Source organism: Mustela putorius, unplaced genomic scaffold (genome assembly GCF_011764305.1).
Source record: "Mustela putorius furo isolate JIRA1106 unplaced genomic scaffold, ASM1176430v1.1 tig00000876_pilon_pilon_pilon, whole genome shotgun sequence".
NCBI lineage: Eukaryota > Metazoa > Chordata > Mammalia > Carnivora > Mustelidae > Mustela > Mustela putorius.
Genome location: NW_025421506.1, coordinates 379,903 through 400,214, shown reverse-complemented (window position 1 = coordinate 400,214; position 20,312 = coordinate 379,903). Strand labels below are relative to the sequence as shown.

At 46.2% G+C, this 20,312-nt stretch overlaps 1 protein-coding gene across 3 annotated transcripts in view; it reads left to right on the top strand.

Moving 5' to 3' along the window:
- The window catches only part of FRMD3 (FERM domain containing 3), a 314,836-nt gene that overhangs the window by 228,802 nt on the left and 65,722 nt on the right, over nt 1–20,312 (top strand). For all 3 annotated transcript variants that reach the window (XM_045086062.1, XM_045086061.1, XM_045086063.1), the window contains 3 exons: nt 6,730–6,804; nt 7,103–7,171; nt 14,114–14,238. In XM_045086062.1, the coding sequence (XP_044941997.1) occupies nt 6,730–6,804; nt 7,103–7,171; nt 14,114–14,238 (269 nt within the window). The remainder of the gene's footprint in view (nt 1–6,729; nt 6,805–7,102; nt 7,172–14,113; nt 14,239–20,312) is intronic.

Sequence of the window (20,312 nt, the reverse complement as noted above, 5' to 3'; positions counted from 1 at the left end):
GGGGAACTCATTTTGTACATTTTAGGATACACAGCTGGTAAAGAACTCAGTATGAAAATCCTGGCATGAGGTGGGCCAACTAGGCATATCAGAGGACTCCCTCCCAGTCTTCTGCGGATGCTTCCCAAGACCTGGAGGGCTTAGTGGTCACAAGTGGCACTGAACAGATCTTCCTTGACTTATGATGGAATGACACCCTGATAAACCCATTCTAAGTTAAGCATACCATAAATCGAACCATCATTATAAATCCCCATCATCAGTGGGGATACTCTGTGCAGAGGTGACTGGGTCCTAGCACCTCTGGTTTGGCTAGGCCAGGCTACCCCATCTCTTTCATGAAGACCTCCAACCCCTAATATATATACTGATCTGAGTTTTCTTGGATCCTCTTGTTCCTTCATTTTTCCATAACCATCCCTGTTCCTTATGGAGAAGGAAAAGTACTGCCTGTTTGGACTGGGCTGTGTGGCCTCGGACAGGTCTGGCCTCAGCCTTCTCATGTATAGAACAGGGGGGACAGGGACTCTGATGTGATTCGTTTGCCTCACTGTGGCCAGTGTTCACAAGCATGGACCTTGGAGGTGAAAGGCTTGGCTTTGAGTCTTGACTCTGTCACTTCCTAGCATTGTGGCCTGGAACAAAGCACTTGAACTGAGCCCCAACCTTGTTTTTCATCTGTAAAGTATGACTGGTAATAATTGCTGTGGAGTGCTTAGATGTGCAGCAGTGACCATGACCCCTCCACCTCCACTAATGATGAAAGGGTTTTGAGTGCCTGTTGGTTGCCGGACCCTGTCCTTTTGACTCTGAAGGGTTCTGTTTCTGTTAAACTGAGGGCTGGGTACCTGCTTCCAGCTCTGTGTCATTGGTGCTGCATTGTAATGGTTTTGGCTGGCAGAGCAAGGTTCTGATTCTGTTTCCTGGTTTGGGGATGGTTTGTTCCTTTTTCTACCTCACCTGTGATGGGAGCAGGGAGGCCCAGTGGCCAATGCCCAGGGATTCCCTAGTGTGCTTTTAAGACATGAATGTGCGGTTTGTTGTCCATTGGCCTAGGGCCATGATCAGGTTTGAAAGCCTTGGCTCTGAGATCTGCTGCCTGGGAATGGAGCCCAGTGCAGAAACTCTGATGCTCCTGCTCCAAACTTCAGGAGATCCCCAACACAGACAGTCATAATTTCTAGGTTTCTAGGTGCTGCCATCCTCAGAATGTGGGTTCACTGGAAGTACAGGGATTCACTGAAGGGTTCAGTGGCTCAGGAAGTTTCCATTCAATGAATCTGTCACATCTGCTTTATGCCATATTCTGTGCTGGGCCCTGGGGATACTGCAGAGGCTCAAATGACACTTTTTGTCCCTGACTTTGTATGGAATTGTTTGCAGGACACAAAGGCAGTCCCTAAGAAATTTCTTCCCCAGAATCTGGTATGTGTTTTGTCAGAGAAACACCCTTATGTCTGGTAGGTAAGGACCCTGAGAACTCCCTACCTGAGAGCCTCGCACACCTGTGTGAGCCCATGAATGACCCAGAGATCCTGCGAGAATGTGGAGTGTGATTCAGTAGATTGGGGTGGGGCATTGGAATCCATATTTCCTTTTTTTTTTTTTTTAAGATTTATTTATTTGAGAGAGAGAGGGCATGCAAGCAGGGGGAGGAGCAGAGGGCAAGGGAGAAAATCTCAAGCAGACTCCCTGCTGAGTGCAATGCAGGTCTCGATGCCACCACCCCAGGATCGTGACCTGAGCTGAAATCAAGAGCCTAATGCTTAGCCAACTGAGCCACCCAGGTGCCCCTGGAGTCCATATTCCTAATAAGCTCCCCGGTGAGGTTGTATTGCAGGCCTGTGGTCCACACTCTGAGTACCAAGGTTCCAAACCAGTGGTTCTCAGCACTGACTGCACACTAGAACCACTGGGAGCTTTTCCAAAAAATACCAAGCTGTGGACATTATGCTAAGTGGAAAAAAGCCAAACATAAAAGGCCACATACTGTGTGATTCTATTTGTATGCAATGTCCAGAACAGAGAAATCTAGAGAGACAGAGAGTAGATTTGGGCTTGCCTAGGATTGACAGTAGAGGAGATGGGGGTGTTAATGGGAGGTTGGTTCTTCCTGGTTGATGAAAACATTTTCTCATTTAAAAAAAAAATTGCTGAGTTATATTCAAGACCACTGCAACCTAGAAGGGCAAACTTTATGGTATGTGGATTATATCTCAATAACTGTCATTTAAAAAATCAGAATCTGGGGACACCTGGGTGGCTCAGTTGGTTAAGCAGCTGCCTTCGGCTCAGGTCATGATCCCAGCGTCCTGGGATCGAGTCCCACATCGGGCTCCTTGCTTGGCGGGGAGCCTGCTTCTCTCTCTGCCTCTGCCTACCACTCTGTCTGCCTGTGCTTGCTCTCGCTTCTCTCTCTATGACAAATAAATAAATAAAATAAATAAAATCTTTTAAAAAAAATCAGAATCTTGGAGGAGGGAGATAGATATTGGTAGAAATCAATCTTTCCCAGGTGGTGCTCATGTGTAGGCTAGGGTTATTTGCTCTAATCCAGTGATTCTCAAAGTAGGGTCCTTTGATGCATCAGCATCTCCTGGGAACTTGCTGGAAATACAGATTCTTGGGCTCCATGCCAGATTTAACTGAAGCAGAAACTTGTGTTTTAAGACACATGCCAGGTGAATCTGATGCCCTTTGAAGTCTGAGAACCTTCATGGCTAAACACAGTATTTTAAAAATGCAGACAGACCTGGATTTACAGCACAGTTCCCCCAGTTCTGTCGTGTTACCATGATTACGTGACGTAACTCCTCTGTGCCTCAGTTTCCTCACATAAAAAGGTGGATTGCTTCCTCCTAGGAGAGAGCTGTGAGGGTCAAATGAATTAATCTGAATTACTATGTTTGAGATGCTTTGGAAGCATTTGGAATCCCATTCTGGGATTTTGATGGGGAGCTACAGGTGGCAGCGGGACGAGGGCAGGCGGGGAAGAGGCTGGGAGGAGAGAGGACTGCTGTTTAGCTGGGTTGTGCATTCGTTGCCTGCAGGGAGCAGACGTTTGCTCTAGGCTCCTTGTTGATGTTAGAGCCTGGGGAACTGGGTACTGCCGTGCATCAGCTGGTTAGAGCAGAAAGGGTCTCTCTTGGGCTGTCAGAGAGTTTAAAATTGTTCCCCAGAATCTCCGTGGCCCAAGACTGAGAAGTCAATGGAGAGGTTTTGAGAGTGAGTTTAGGGAGGGGTGGAAATATACATAATGAGTTGATGCTTTCAGATAACTTGATCTCATTGAACCCTCCTCAGAACACTATGAATTAAGAATTTTAGTCCCCCCCCCCCTTAAAGAAGTCATGGAAAAATTAAGACTAGGGAAAGCTGCATGACTTGATCAAGGTCTCTGACCAAGAGCAGGGAGGGGCCTCGGGCCTCTGCTCTTCCAGGTAAAACACCACCTTCTGGGTCATTCAGGGAGAATTTGGGGACATAGGGGTTCCCAGTGGGCTGCCTTGGAATGATGTTGGGGTGTTTGATTAAAAACACCAACGCCTGCTGGAGGAGAATCTCTAGTGACAGAGCCTGGGCACTGGCATTGTAACCCTACTTCCAGATGCCGCTGGCATGCGGCCAGCTTTGGGAACAGCTAGAGGCGTGTCCTATCCCCCCACCACTTTCCTTTCCCCTCACATCTCCCTCCTCCCTCGTGCACTTTCCCGGGGTTGTTCAAGCTCTCCAGATAAACACCCCTTGAAAAGTGCACTGAAGCTCGCAGCCCAGACACGACGGGCCGGCCGTGTGCCTGCATGTTCGGAAGGGCAGGGAGCTGGCGGTCATGCTCTCAGGAGAGTGTCTCTGAGCAAATGACATGACACAAATGTTCTTCAAGGACAATCAGCCTCCAGAAAGATGACAGTGCTCTTGGCACCCTCACGCCTCAAGCAGGGAGGCTCTTCACTGTCTCTGCGAGATGGATCTTCTGAGGGTTTGGGCAGAGGCAGCGTGTCCTGGGGCCTCTGACCAAGAGAGCGGAGCCAGCCCAGGGAGGCAAAACCAGTGAAAAGCCCAGCCGCCTCCTCTCACCACAAGAGGCTCCCTAGAACAGCTGGGCTTGTCACAGCTCTTTGGGCTTCTGGTATCTTCTATCACCTGGGCACCAAGTTGCATTTGAAAACTCCAATTAAGGCTCTTTTTCTTTTTTCATTAATTACTGTTTTTACTGAGGTGTAGTTGGCGCAATGTTACATTACTTTCCTGGGTTAAAAGCAGCAATTAAGGCTCTTTATCTACTTTGCAGACTGCTTTGCCCCAAGGATCTTTAGAACCTAGAACCGTAATAATAAACATCTTAAAGACTGAAGCTTCTTCTTCTTTTTTTTTTTTTTTTTTAAGGTTTTATTTGGCAGAGAGAGCTTGCATGCGACACACAAGCAGGGAGAGAGGCAGGGAGAGGGAGAAGCACAGCCTCGATCCCAGAACCCTGGGATTATGACCTGAGCCGAAGGCAGACTGAGGCACCCAGGTGCCCCTAACAACAGAAACTTCTTTAAAGGTTTTTCTGCCTCCTACCTCTGAGGCTTCAGAGCAAAAATCCTGCCAAGAAGATGGGGGCAGAGCTGAAGATCACCCTTTTCTCAGGCTCCTGTAGATAACATGTCAGGTTCACAGCTCCCTAGGGGGGTGTGTGTGTGTGCCTGTGTGCGTGATGGGGCAGGGGTCAGGTGCGTCTGGAGTGGGCATGTCCTTGCTGGAGGAGGAGGGCACCATGGGACTCCTGTCCTTTGTTAGTGTGGCTTGCTGGGGACTTTTATCCTCTTGACTCATGTGATCTGCTAGCCCAGCTCTGGCTAGCAGGCGGCACAGCCTGTCCCAGGTGTCAGGGGCCTCCGGGGTCTGGATCTCATATGCTCCCACCCCCACTAAACCCCATCCTCGAGGGCTCCCACGCCCTCATCTCCAGGCCCTGCCTTGAGATGGAATCCTGCCTCCCCCATGTCTGTACCCCGTCTGCTCTGGTCTCATCTCCTTGCTCCTCACTTGTCCCCAGTGCCCTTCTCTGTTGGCTCAGGCCGTTTGAGAAAGTGGAAAGGGAGAAGGGGCATCTTTGCGAAAGAGTGTGCCTATGGCTTTCTATTCTTCTAAGGACAGAGGCCAAAATCCTTACTAGGACAGCTTAAGGTTAGGCCCTGCTAAATTAGGGGGGAAAATGTATGTGTGTGGGCTTGTATTTACAATAATAACAACATGGGGAGATGCACAGCAGATCTTTTTAGTTCCTCCAGTGCTCTCTGGGCTTTGTGCCTACTGAGCCTGCCGCCCAGAACACTGCCCACCACCTGCCCAGTTAACGCCTTCCCGTCCCCGGATCTCAGCTCAGACCCCTGGCCCCCAGGATGGATTGGTCCCCCCTCCCGCCCTCTCATTGCATCTTTTCCTTCATGGCCCCCACTGCAATGTATAGTTCTTGACTTATGTGTCCGGTTTTTAGATTGAGATCCGTTTCCCTTCTAGATCTTACACTCCATGAATGCAGAGGACTGTGTCTTCCCTGAACATGGCAGGGGAAGATGTGGACCAGGCTTGGCATTTGGTTAAAAATTGCTGAACAAAGGAGCCAAGGCTTGCGAGATGCCCAGTGCTGGGGATCACTGCCCACGTGGAAACTTCTCACCAGAGTCCTGGCTGTGTGCACATCTCTGTTCAGAATTCTATACAGCGTATTGTTCTGTGTGGTTTTTCTATGAAGATTTTGTGACTCTTGATATTTTAAATGGTCTCGAAGCCTTGGAGGCCATTCTTTCTGACTTGGGTTTAGATGCATGAGGCTTAAAGTGATTGCCGAGAGGCAACCTCAGCTGTCACAGCAGTTTGGTGCCCTGTGTGTGGCCTGTGGGCAGCCCATGCTTGCACTGTTTCCCAGAGGGCTATGGTCTTGTTCGTGGTTACGGGTCCACTCAGAGCTGCCGAATCAGTGCTCGGCTGGGCTTCTGGTTCCTCATGTGTCTTAGTGATCTCCCAGCCTGGGTTCCTTTAAAGGGCACTGGGTCATGGTGACCTCACTGGAGAATGCTCCAGCCAGTGACCACATCTCCGGTGACATGAGCCCTGTGGTTTCTTTAGGGCAGTACACAGTAGGTGGCTTCTTGGTGACATGGTGACTGACCTGTGTCTCTGGGAAGCTGTCTTTTGCTGCAGTGTTGTCTCAGGCACAGGGGTGAAAGCCAACCTCCCACCTGGCTCCCAGCTACCGGGACCTTGACACCACGTGACACAATCCATCTTCTCCGTATCTTTCAAGTGGAAATTGGGAAAGTATCCCTTTTGATCGTCAGTGTTGCTTGGTCCTTTCTGCAGATTGTGACCCAGTAACGGATTCTGAAACTAAATGTGTGAGCCATCACCAGTATTTAGAAAAAACAGACAGAGGGGCACCTGGCTGGCTCAGTTGGTAAAGCATGTGGGTCTCGATTTCAAGGTCTTGTCTTCAAGCTGCATGCTGGGCAATAAAGCCTACTTAGAAAAAAAAAAAGCTGGAAAGGGATAGCAGTCTGTAATATATGTAGTGAAAGTAAGTATTTTTTGGTGAAACTTCTCTTTTAGGTGTGTGTGCATGCAAGCAATCCTCCAATAACATATATTTCTGATAGTCAAAAATACCCAATCATCACAGTTTATTGCATGTCTCACTTGGACTCGACAATGTCACTACCACCTCTGTTTTGCTTCTTCTTAAAGGTATGCAAAATCCAGTCAGATCAAGACCGTGTCAAGCAGCAAGATATTTTTTAAAGGAAGTAGGTTTCGATACAGGTGGGTACCTGTGGTTCCATTTTGATGGTGGGTTGGGGTGGGGGCTTCCATTTACTTCCATTTACTAAATCAGTGCTCTTTGGTTTGTAAGCCGGTTTTGGTCCTCCCTTCCCATTCCACACATGTGTGACACTCATGGGCCCCCCTCAAATTCCACTGTAACTTCTCTGAGGGAGGAAGAGAAGTGTGGATTTCTAGAGCAGATAAGGCCATTGTGAAGTTAAAAAAAAAAAATACACGCTCACATCCCTCCCCTTCTGCTCTGAGTGTGCACAGACGTTGTGTTTCTTTTTTGCAGTGGTAAAGTTGCCAAAGAGGTGGTGGAGGCCAGCTCCAAGATCCAGAGGGAGCCTCCGGAGGTACACAGGTAGGTGGGGTGATCTCTGGGGCTCTGGGAAGCTTCAGGGATGGACAGAAGGATTTCAGGCTTGCTTTGCCAAGTTCTCTATATCTATATCTCTATATCAGGAGGGGGCATAAGGTCACCAACTGCCTGTACATGTATCAGTATGGGCACATCTGTTTCCAGGCATGGTACCCTCGCTGTCCTGGAAATCTCTCAGGGACAGTCGTGACAGGGCCATGGCGTGAGTGTGGCCCGACTCCATTCTGAGTTGCTTGCTCTGTGGGAAGTCATTGGCTCGACTGGGCCTGGAGTGTCACGTGAAAAGTGTGTGTGAGGCACAGTGGTATCCTCTCCTAGCTGAGCTCGTCATCCTGCCCTCTTAGAACTGCTCTCTCTTTCTGCCTCTGTTCATCAGATGTGGCCAGTACCCATTGACCCCAACTTCTCTTAGACAGTTTCACATGAGGAAGGCAGGGGGTGCTCCTTGCTTCTGGGGCTACTTACTCCCAAAGGTCTCTTAGAGAAATGAGAAACTTAGTCATTAGTGGTTTAAGAGAATGGATCTTCATAATGTGGCAGTCTGTTGCTGTTTGTTAAATATTCTCTTGGTCATGTTGGACTTTATATCACCATGAGACACAGATTGTTGCACGCCCTAAACCTCAGACTGCTAAATATCTAAGGCTGAACATTCTCATCATGACGTTCTCCTTTTTGAGAGCAAGACCTCCCTAAGTTAGGTTTTTTTAGGAGGTTCCCACACACAGGTTGGCACCTCTTCTTTCCTTCCCCTTTGGACTTGGAAGAGTCTCCCCTATGCTTGCCTTTGTGCAGTCTCCTCTGTTTCTGGCATGATGCAGTGAGCCGGGTGCCTCTTACATGATTGCCTGGGTTGTTGGGTCTCTCGGAAGTGTGGCTGAGCCAGCCTGGCCAGGCATCCAGATAGCACTTCTCTCCCCCACCAGGGAGCAGGACTAGAGTTGGCACAGGAGCCCATGAAGACGTGTCCAGAGAAGAATTCATTCCTGGTTCAGGTGACCCAGTGGGCAGTGGTCATGCACATCTGCAGAAGCAGTCTTTCCTGCTTCGAGAAGCAGGAGATGGTGGTAGGGTTAGGGAGCACCATAGCCAGGGGGCACCTTAGTCCAAAACCATGGAGGTTTTCTAACGTATCCCTTGATAACACTAGTCTTTTCTTTGTATTTATTTAACTTTAAGATAGTCTTTACAGTCCCTCTTCTACCACTGGTTACAAAGTGTGGCAGAAATGAAAAAGAGGAAATGATTTAAAAAAAAAATCTCATTTAACTTTCCTAGACTCGGCCAGAAATGACCTTAAGGATCACCTAATTAGATGTATCTGTAGTCTAGGGAACTTGGGTCTCAGAGTTAAAAGTTAAAGGGAAAAGATCTATCTAAAGACATAAATTCTGTTCTATGGCAGGCATAAGCCTGTGTTCTTTTCTTTGTAGCATTTGTCACCCAGAAAACCTCTGGCATTCTCTTAGAAGCTGGTAGGCAGAACCACCCCAAGGGCTCTGCTTGAGCTTTAGTCTTCTAACTTGAAGTGTGAGTGTTTGATCTTAAAAAAAAGAAGAAGAAGAAATACTTGATGCTGGGGAATTCTCTTGATAGGTCAAACACAAAGAAGGACACTGTTTTTAACAATATGCTTTCAGAGACTCATATTCCCAATATGGAAAACTTTCTAAGAATCCTGTAATCATCTTTGGTTAATGAGATCAGAAATAATAAAAGTATTTCTTTTTTCAATTGAGATCTGCATAATTTATGGGAATCCAGGATTCTCTCCTAGATCAGGGCTTCTCAAACTTTAACTTAGACAGGGGTTGCCTACGGATCTTGTTAAAATCAGATTCTGATTCATGAATCTGACCTTTCTAATGAGCTCCCCAGTGGTGGCCATGTGGCTGGTTTAGAGACCACAGTTTGAGTAGCCAGGCCGTGGGAGTGAAGGGAGCAGAGTGGCCATAGAATCTTTTCGCAGAATAGACGGAACCACCAGAGCAGATGAGAAAGAAGGCATCAGTCAATTCAGAGTTTCCCTTTTCTGGAATCTTCTAAAATCCCCCAGGGATGTTATTGCAAACCAGGACCTATAGGCCTTTGAGACACTGGTTCATATGCCTTTTCTTTCCCTTCTCCTGACCCCTTTTATGTGTATATGAAAGTCTATCGGGTCCACATCCATTGAACATCTGGTCCTCAGCTTTTTGGCAGTATTTCTCAAGTCTCTGACAATATAAGGAAGAATTTGTTTAAAGTAATGATGCAGAGCAAGCTGTGGGAGGAAAAGGCTTGTGTCTGTTTGGTCATCTGAGTATCACTCAACACCTAACACAGCACTTATCACATAATAGAGGTCAGTACATAGTTGTTGACTGAACCTGTGCTAGGGGTGTGGGATGACAGCAGAATGCGGGCCGTTTTCCAGGACCTGAGATCTGTTCAGCTGGGGACCTTGCCCTACCCTGAGGCAATAATGCAATCAGAGCCAAGGAGATGTGCCACTTCCAGTTGCAACTTCTCATTTCTTCCCAGTGGCCAGTTGTGTGGTAGGACAGTTTTTCTCTTAATCAATTAGTTTTTAATTCTTTTGGCTTTTTTGATGTGGCTGTCAAAAGTGAGAGTATAGCACTGAACTATTTTCTCTGGCTCTGTTAATAGAAGAGCGCTCCTTTAGAGTGGCGATGGTAAGGTCTCAGTTAGTTGTCTTTCCTCACGGTTGAGAGTGTACTCTTCAAAGAATGGCAAGTTCATGGGCTACTACTTTTCCTGAGGTTTGTGTGTTTAGAGAGAGACAGCACAGATCAAGGACACTGTCTTGAGATTTTTCTTTTTTTTCAAAAAGAGAAAAACTAACTCTCATGATTGCTCACTGATCTTTGCTGGTGACAGGAAAGATCACCAGCTTAGGGGTGATCTTTGCTTAGGGGGAGGGCAAAGCCCTCCCAGGGTTGGCTACTTGGTAAGAATCGCTCATCCACGCCAGCAGTCCAGGGAGGCAAAAGGTTGCTGCTCAATGAGCCCAGGGCTAGCTGTGTGAGCCATCTGGGCACAACAGCCACCACTGGAGGACACCCAAAGGCAGCATTTGGACCTGAAACAGCACCAGTCTAGGGGTCATGAATTTGGTTGTGTTGCTTACGGGCTGGGTGGTCTAATCTTGGTTGTGTTGCTTTCAAGCTGTGTGGTCTTGGGTAAGTCTCTTAACCTCTCTGATCATTAATTTACTCATCTATAAAATGAGATTCCAAATATTACTTTGCCCAACTTCTAGATTTTGTTATGGGCATAAAAATAATGTGCTTTAAAAAGTTAAAAAGTGCCATATGAATGTGAGGTGATGTATTATTCCTGTCTCTCATCCAAAAATGGGAAGCTGGAATTTAACAGACATGTCCTCATTAAAGCATCTTCAGTTGGAGTTTGGATGACAGGCCAACAGCACTTGCTTCACTCAAAGACTGGTGCAGGAACTCCACGACCCTTGTGTTCGTTGCTCTATATTATGCCATCAGTTTTGCTTTTTTTTTTTTTTTTTTTTTAAGATTTTATGTATTTGACAGAGAGAGAGGCAGTGAGAGAGGGAGCACAAGTTAGGGGAGTGGGAGAGGGAGAAACAGGCTTCCCACTGAGCAGGCAGCTGGATGCGGGGCTCGATCCCAGGACCCCGAGATCAGTCTTGAGCCAAAGGCAGATGCTTAACAACTGAGCCACCCAGGAGCTCCTATGCCACATTTTTTTGGAAAGCAATCTTAGAATGTCCTTACGATTTCTGAAGAAAACCTTTTTACCTCAATAGAATTCCCAGTCACTATTTCATTGGAAAAAAGTTCTGTGCTGAATACAAAGAGGGTGAGGCATTTTGCAGAATCCATTGATGGGGGGATTCTGAGAATGGGAAATATGGCACAGACCCTTGGCTGGCTTGGAGAGACTCCGGCCAGAGAGGCTGTTATATCAGGACCTTGGAAGGGCAGGGTGGGAGCTAACTGGGATGCTGGCACATCTTCTAGAAGACCTCCTGACACAGTGGAACTTCATATAGCCGGAAAGGAGGACAGTAGCGGTAGTGACCAGAGTCCTCTCTGGGACACTATAGGATAAATCATGCAGGAAGGCAGTGGAGAGCACAGCAAGAGAATCAGCTTAACTGAGCTGGCTGAGAATCAGCTTACCTGAGTGTGCTTATCTGAAGTATCTCTAGGCAAGTCCTATAACTTCACCGAGTCTCAGTGTCCTCATCTATGGATATGGCATTCTCCTTGCCTGTCTCAGAGGACCACTGAGGAAAACAAACATGGCCAAGTATGTAAGCCACTCTGTAAACTAAAAAAGGTGCCATCACATTCTGTTATTACATTTATGGGTAGTGGTAGTATAAATTGCTGGTGGCTCTGGCTTGAAATGAAACCAGGATCAGCTGTAAGCTTTAAGAAGGTTGCAAGGAGAGAGGAAATCTGTAGTCTACAGGGGTTGGTGGAGAAAGTCTGAGAGAAAGGCATTTTGATTCTGGTTTTGCTAATCTTGCCCTTTAGCTGTCCCAGTACCCAATACCAAGGTCTGGAGCCCCGGATCCTTTGTGCTCCAGGAAAACTCTCTCGTTGTGTTCACCTTTGGGTTTATTTGAGTCTTGTACTTAGTGGGAGGCAGTGTTCACCTCTGAGTCATAGAACTGGAGATTCAGGGTTGTAATCGACTGTGTGGCCTAACTCTCAGCAGACCCTAAACCCTGTTGACCCTGGCCGAAGGCCTCCACTACAGTGTGGCTGTAGAAGCCTGTAAGCATGGGTGCTGAGTTCGCATCCTCCTGACCTCCCAGTGCCCAGAAGGCTCACATGGGCGAGCTCAGCCTGTCCCAATACCAGGCAAGCAGCCAGATGTTGCAGTGTTGGCACTGGAGGGGGGCAGAGGGCAGGGGGCAGGATGCTTTATATCTCCAAGTGAAAAGTGTTGGGGTGGGGCACTGCTGTGGAGAAAAAGATCCCCCATAAAGTCTCATTACAGGCCCTCCTTGATGAAATGCAGTAATTTCTGGGGGATGGAACTGCAGCCAGTCAGTTGGCAGGGTGGCCAGAGGTGGGGCAGAGAGATTCCTGCAACAATGGAAAATGGGCTTTTCTGAGGTCAGGAACCTCCATGGTCCACACAAACATGGCGGCATGTGCTTTGCAGAGCTAGAACAAACAGCTCAGTCATGAGGGCCGTAGGGCCAGAGGAAATCCCATGAAAGCTCAAAAAATGAGGACCCACCCTCGCTCCCTCCCTTCCTTCCTACCTTCATTCCTTCTGTCTGCAAGCAAACGCTGTCTCCATTTCTTTCCTTGTCAACCCCGCCATGCTTGCCAGAGGACCCTTGGCCATGATTATCCTCCATGGGACGTGTGCTTTTCCAGCTGTGGCTGTAACACATTAATGAGTCATGAAAATAGACTAGCAATTCAAACAAAATGAAGTAGAATGAGGGGGGGAAGTGAATCACACATAATAAGAGTTACTGTGGTTGCATGAAACATTGCTTTACTTGTGTCTTCCTGTATGGGTTCAGAGAAATGACATAAAATTTCTTAATGGGGGTGTCCATCAAAAAGTCTGAAAATCATAGCTCTAGAGAGTGAGTTACTTCATGCAAGGACCATGGCTCACTGGAACAAGGCAGATCATCCGATGTATATGTATCAGCTAAAAATAAGTAGTTGTAGAGTGAAATGATGAAGGACGGGACTCCATGGTTAAGCAAGTCTTCATAATTTTTTCCCCTCCAGTGCCAGTTCTTGGGGGTACTGGGTTCTTCTCCTTCCCTGTCTCGTGCCAAACAGATATGCCAAAGCTGTAAGATAGTCCTGTAACCAACCTGGGGAAGCCAGGACTGCATTCAATTTACTTTAATTTCGAATGTGAGCAGCCCTTAATAAGATACCTAGGGAGGCTCTGTAAGGCACACCAGAATGGCTAGATCAGTCTGCGCCCTTCAGGTGCTTTGCCAAGGTGGAGTTGATTATTACAGCAGTAATGGCAGAGAGACAGAAGTGCCAAATGCCACGAGATGTGAAAGAAGGGAGAGTAGTGTGAGGGGAGAGAAAGAGAACAAATGAAAATGTGTCACGAGGGTCGTCCAAGGGGGCATCAAAGGCTTAGGAGACACTGGACACCATCTTTGAAGAGTAGGTTGGTTTGGGTTTTGAGAGGAGACACTGGACGCCATCTTCGAAGAGTGAGTTGGTTTGGGTTTTGACAGGAAACACGAGGAGGAGAAGGGTGCTGAAACACCCACTGGAGGTACCCCACCTCCCTATCTTTCAGGGCAGACAGCTGGTCTCCCTGCAGCAGGTGGTGTGGATGGGTTTGCTGCTATCAGCCAATAGTCTTGACGAGATACTCGTACATTTTCCTTGCCATCTGCTGCCCTTTGCAGCCAATAACAGGTGTATGCTGCCTTCAGAAGCAGAGCTTCGGGGCTGGCTGGTGAGAGGGCTGTGAATCTGAATGGGAGTATTAAACATAGATATTAAATATTGGACATCTAGCAACAGCAAGGTAGCTCAAGCCTGTCTGACTGGGTTATGTTTTCACCTTTGGTTTCTTGGTGATTGTTAAATTACTTTGAGTCATGCCCTTCATTTACTTTTCTGTGTATCAAGTTCAGTGACACCTGCCTCTCATGTCATTTTCAGTGTCCGTGTTGTCACCTAGAATGCCTCAGTCTGGTGACATATGAGGAAATAAGTTTTTTTTTACTATGTTGCATTAGAACACATTGGACATTCTGTCAGAACTTAAATATAAAGGCCTGTCTCTCCTAAGTGTTATGTTGTCTTTACCACTGGCCTCATCCACTGTGGAGTCTAGAGACAGTTCCCAACTTGGATAGCTAACCAAGATGGAGGGGCTGGCATTCGCAATGAAAACCAATTCCCTCTGATTTGTGTCTGTTTTCAGAACCAGTATGACTCAGAGCCGCAGTTCCTACTCCTTGAACAAACAGCTCATCATTAACATGGAGCCCCTGAAGCCCCTGCTGCCTTCCCCCAATGAGCAAGAAGAGGAACTTCTATTGGGTGAGGGTAAGTACCCTTCCTTCCAGAAGTTGGCATTGCAGGCTTACCATGGCAGACGAGTGAGGCGCCAATCCTGGGTACCTAGGTAATGTTTGGGGTTGGGGATGGAATGAATCATAAACTATTTCTTATAAGTAGGCTGTTTGCTTCTGGAAGACTATTATTTTGAGAGTTATAGCAGTTTCTCCAGGAAAAAGCCCATGGATACAAAGTAGTCCTAAAAATTATGTGTTAAAGCAGTAATGCTGTTAGCCACCTCTCCCCCCCCCCCACCAGTGTGGTAGCCACTCGCAATGCATGGCTATTTAAAACTAAGTTTAAATTCATTAAAATTAAAAATTAAGTTCTAGTCACATAAACTGCATTTCCGATGAGTGATAGCCACATGTAGCTAATGGCTGCCATCATGGGGAGGTCAGACCAAGAACATTTCCACCACTGTAGAAAGTTCTACTGAATGGTAAGTTTTTATTATAATTAAATTAGTGGTTGTAAAGAATTCTCTGTAAGTCTTTATATTGGTCATTCTGTTCTACCTCACTATTTCTTCATACTTACATACACCATTTTCTTAGCCCTTTCTCTGATAGTTTTTTTTTTTAAGATTTTATTTATTTATTTGACAGACAGAGATCACAAGTAGGCAGAGAGGCAGGCAGAAAGAGAGAGGGAGAAGCAGGCTCCCTGCTGAGCAGAGAGCCCGATGCGGGGCTCGATGTGGGGCTCGATCCCAGGACCCTGAGATCATGACCCAAGCCGAAGGCAGAGGCTTAACCCACTGAGCCATCCAGGCACCCCACTCTGATAGTTTTGATACAAGCTAAAACACATATAGTCCACCTCAACCCAAAAGTTGTTGTATTTTTAAGGTCCTACTATATGTGCATCTAGGCCTTTTTGGCTTTTAAGGACTTTACTTCCTTCAGAGACGAATCTCCCCACACTGTTTGCTGGAGACATTTCAGAGGCAAATCTCCCACATGAATTATCAAGGTATATTCTAAAATGCACTCAAAATAAAGTTATTAGAACCCTGAACACAAACACAACATTGATTTTCCTTAGTGACTTGGGTTTCATCACTTAAAATATGGATACTGGGCAGTTTCAAGAGGGCAGGTCTCTCTGTCCCCAAAGACCTCCTTTAGCTGCAGCTTTGATTCTCGAATCCCGTCTACAGGGAAAAACCCTGCAGCCTACAATGAGTGTATGGCTTGGGATGCAAATACCCTTGGGAGAAGGAGCAGCAGGTACTTCACGCTGAAGTGTAAATAATTTTTAGTAAGTCTTTTCCTGAGAGGAAGCTTAATGGCTAGGAGGAGAACTGGACAGCTTAGATGCCCCAAATTCCTTGAGTGGAAAGAAAGCATTGCAAGATAGGAAGTGTGGGGCCTCAGGAGACATCCTTATCCCCAGCTGAGCCACAAGGTGGTGACAAGGAGAATGGCCTTGGTCTACTCCTGGCCTGTGCTCTTGGTCTTAGCAACTAACTCTGTTAAATTCCCAAGGGTCTCTGGGTCCATGTTGCTTGTGTATATTTTCCAGCACCCTGTCTGATTTTATATGTTTTTCACCTGTAATAAAAGTAGCTTTCATTTCTGATCCCCAGGGATTTTTCTGGACTTCCTCTTGTAGAGAAGGAAAAATTCTTCCTCTTTGAGGTCTTTCAGCTGGACCAAGATTTAATTTACATAAAACAAATTAACAGGAGAGAAAACCCTCAAGTTTTATTATGTGCACATGGAGGCCCCCAAATGAAATTGAGACCTAAAGAAGTGATTAAAGCAGGCAGTTTATATACGTTTCAGACAAAGAGACAATAAATTTGGTAGGAATTGACAGGATAAAGAAAACAGGTGTTTGGGAGCTTCAATTATTAGGGAATTCTAAGCAGACATTAGGCTAGCATCTAGTAGATTGGAAAAAAATAACAAGGTTTGTACAGCTTTCTTAGCTTTGAAGTCCTTATCTCTGGTGACAAGGATGTCTCCTTTTTTTTTTTTTTTTGAAGGTTTTATTTATTTATCAGAGAAAGAGACAGAGTGTAAGCAGAGGGAGGGAGAAGCATGCTCTCTGCTGAGCAAGGAGCCTGATGCGGGACCCGATCCCAGAACCCAGGGGTAATGACCTGAGCCGAAGGCGATGCTTAACTGGCTGAGCTACCCAGGGGCCCTGACAAGGATATCCTTTTGCTTCTCATTAGAGGGAGCGTGTTTTTCATAATGGAGATTTGTTTCCTGCTCTCAGAGGGACAGAGGAGGGTCCAAGTGACCTTGCACTGGTCACTTACCAAGTAGCTTCAATTCAAAATAATCAATATGAACTGTGATACATTTTGAGTGGCTTGCCCTTGACCCTTACATATTTCTGTACCTGGAATATTTGGTTTAATGGAATCCACTTTCTCTGGAAGTCATGATTCTCCCAAGGTTGAATGGAGAAGAGAAAAGGAAAAGGAACAACCAAAGCCTGGAGCTGTGACTGTGTTTTGTCTACAGAGGTAGAAACCTAGATGGGAACAAATATTCCATGGGGATTATGGAAGTCAGGTCACTCTGGCTCTAGGAGTCACCCCTCAGGATATAACAGGGAACTGGGAAGCTTTCCCCTGGTCCCTTTCCCCCATTCAGTTAAAAGTCATTTTGCTCCATTTTCTCTAATGAGGTTCCACTGCTAAATCCTAATCTTAACTTTAACACAAACGCTATGGACAAGAGACACATGCGTTACAATGAACTGCATAAAAATAAAAATTTTCATGATATATGATAAGAATCCATAAACAACCTTTTCAGTTTTTCCAGTTACTTAAAGAAGAATCTTAAATTCTTTCACCAGCTATAAAGTCAAACTGATAGGTTACTCTCTTAAAAAGTCCAAAACGGCTCTATAAATATCTAAGAAAACTTTTTTTATTTTTATTAGGAAGTCCCCTTATGGGACATCTTGTGGGTTTTGAAGCTCAGACAAATCCTATCAATCTCCAGGATATAGAATCAACTTAAAAGGGAAAGAAGTAAAGGCGGCCGCATTTTACTATTAAGTAAGTGTCTAGTGAATTGAATGACCTTCTCAGTCAACAGAAAGAGAGCAAAATCTGAAATTCAGAGTTATGATTCCCACAGTGAAACTAGCTCTGTGTTCAAATAGGCAGAAAGGCAGGCAGAGAGAGGGGGGAAGCAGGCTCCCTGCCGAGCAGAGAGCCCCATGTGGGGCTCTATCCCAGGACCCTGAGATCATGACCTGAGCTGAAGGCAGAGGCTTAACCCACTGAGCCACCCAGGTGCCCCAAGCTCTGTGTTCTTGATACCATTAGATCTCTGTTAACTAATTTAGAGTCTGATTCTGCTCCATGTCTTGTCTTTGAGTATCAGGCAGTGGGATTTAGACATTCCATAGGGATGAATATTTTATAGATTTGTATTTCTCTGGTATATAAAGAGAAGAGAGGCAGAGACCACCGCTTTAAACAAAGATATCTCCACCTTTGTGAATGGACTCTTTCTTAATACATACAGTGTAATGAATTGAGTTTCATCTTTGTATTTTGATATTATAGTGCTTTTTATGCTTCACCAAGAGCCAAATTGAAAGAAGCTAGGAATTCATTCATTCCTTAATGCAACATCTATGACAAATACAACCAGTATAACTGGTAAACCACACTTAGCGTGTGCAGGTTGCTGTAGCCTTATAAAGATGTAGATGCTGTCTTCCTCAAGGCTCACAGCCTGTTGGCGACACACCAGTGAAATCACAGAAGTGATTAAAGCAGGCAGTTTATATACGTTTCAGACAAAGAGACAATAAATTTGGTAGGAATTGACAGGATAAAGAAAACAGGTGTTTGGGAGCTTCAATTATTAGGGAATTCTAAGCAGACATTAGGCTAGCATCTAGTAGATTGGAAAAAAATAACAAGGTTTGTACAGCTTTCTGGCCTTGCCAATTGAAGGTGTGCTCACTTTTCTGTGTGCCTCATGAGATCTCAGTGCTTCAAGCTACCTGGAGAGTGTCTTGTTCCCCTTTAGTCGGATTAGAGTGTCTGACATAAAACTGACTGACAGGCAGAGGGAGTTGTGAGTGGCCTGATCTGCCTGCACTGGTTGCTGGTGTGGCTTTGGGGAAGAAAGGTCAGGGAAAAGTGAAAAAGGGCAGGCAAACTTAAGAAAGGACCGGATCATGATGGGTCTTAGCAAGTCTCCATGACTTGCTAAGGAGAGTTTAAACTTGAACCTGAGGGTACTTGGGAGGTACTGGAGGATTTCAGGCATGGCAATGACCTGATTGGAATTATGGTTTATATCATTTGTGGGGTAAAGGGGGCAGATTTGAGGCAGGTGTGGCAGGAGCAGAGTTTTTCAGTGTCAGCACCATTGACATCTTAAGCTGGATCATTTTTTGTTGGGGGCTGTCCTGAGCTTTGTAGGATGTTGAGCGGCATCCTTGGCTTTTACCCAGCAGACGCCAGTAGTATCCCACCTGTCTTGATAACCAAAATGTCTCCAGGTGTTGTCAGGTGTCCTCTGGGGAACAAAACTGCCCCCTGGCTGAGACTATCTGGGTTGGAGGCAGAGAGACCACACAGGAACCTTTGCACAAACCCAGAAAATAAGTAACCAAGGGCCGAATGAGACAGAGGGAGTGGACTCAGGAGGAGGCAGTGCGTCTAAGCTAATAAAGTGGTAGAGTTGTTGAGAAAGGCTCACTGCTTCCCCCCGGCAGGTGGGCAGCCCGGGGACTCCTGTCCAGGCTCTGCCCTTGTCTCTGAGGCTCTGAGAGTGAATCTGTAAGGAGGGGACTGCTGAGGCACAGGAAGGCTTAAGTGACATTGGAGCCCTTGAGAGAGTTACACACTGTGCATTGCTTTGCTGAGCTTCAGGCGTGGAGTGGAGAATGCTGGGACATCACTATTCCCCAACTCTGTATTGTGGTTCAGATTCTTATTTGGGGCAATTTCAAACCACACGTTTTGGAACTGGATCCAAGAACAGGTCAAGGCTGACAGTCTGAGTTAAAAGAGTTGTCTTTTTAGGAATTTTTAAAAAAAGGTTGGGAGAAGAAAGAAGGTCCTAACCGTGACCCTTGGAGGCACAGTCTTTGTGAGGTCCTGGGAAGATCCTGGCACCTTGTCTCACATGGGTGCCATGGTGGTGGCGTTTGTGTGGCCATCATGACTCTCCGGGGTTATAACCACTCATTTGTCTGACAAGCTCTTTCTATTCTGCCTAGAGCTTCATGCTTCTCAAAGACAGCTGTGGAGAGCATGATTGCCCAGATTAGCCCAGTGGCACTCTGGGAGAATGTGTGATCCCATTCATTCACACGACAGGACAGCTGGAGGATTAGCTGTGAAGTATTGGCTGTGTCTGGGTAGAGAAAAAAAACAAAATCCACTCCTAGGCACCACTAGGCAACAGGAAAGTTCAGTACTGCCCCCAGAGTTGCTCAGTTACAGGATCCAAGCAGATTAATGCTATGGAAAACTTTCTCTGAGAATGGGCAGTCCATTTGCAAAGTGTTATGAGGAACTTATGAAAATTTCGAGAGGGGGCGCCTTGGTGACTCAGTCATTAAGCATCTGCCTTTGGCTCAGGTCATGATCTCAGGGTCTTGGGATCGAGCCCTGGATTGGGCTCCCTGCTGAGCAGACAGCCTGCTTCTCCCTCTCCCTCTGCTGCGCCCCCTGCTTGTGCATGCGTGCTCTCTCTCTCTGTCAAATAAATAAATAAAATCTTTGGGGAAAAAAAAAGAAAAGAAAATTTCAGGAGAAGAAAAAAATTGAAAGTGGGAATTGTTCAGGGTAAAAATGGTATTTTAAGGAGTCATTAATCTGAATAAAATCACATGCCATATGGAGGTACGGTCTCCATAGTGTGGGTAGCAATATGCTTGGTGGAGTGTAATTTTTGTTACAGGAGAATGCTGGACTACGGTAAAGAAAGTGAATAACAGTAAGCACATGGGACTTTGTAGCTGGCAATTAGTGACACCCAGTGAACATCACTCTGGTCTACCAGAGCAGTGGGGCAGGCAGGCATAAATAAATAGGCAGGAAACTATGCTTTCTTCCCCTTGAT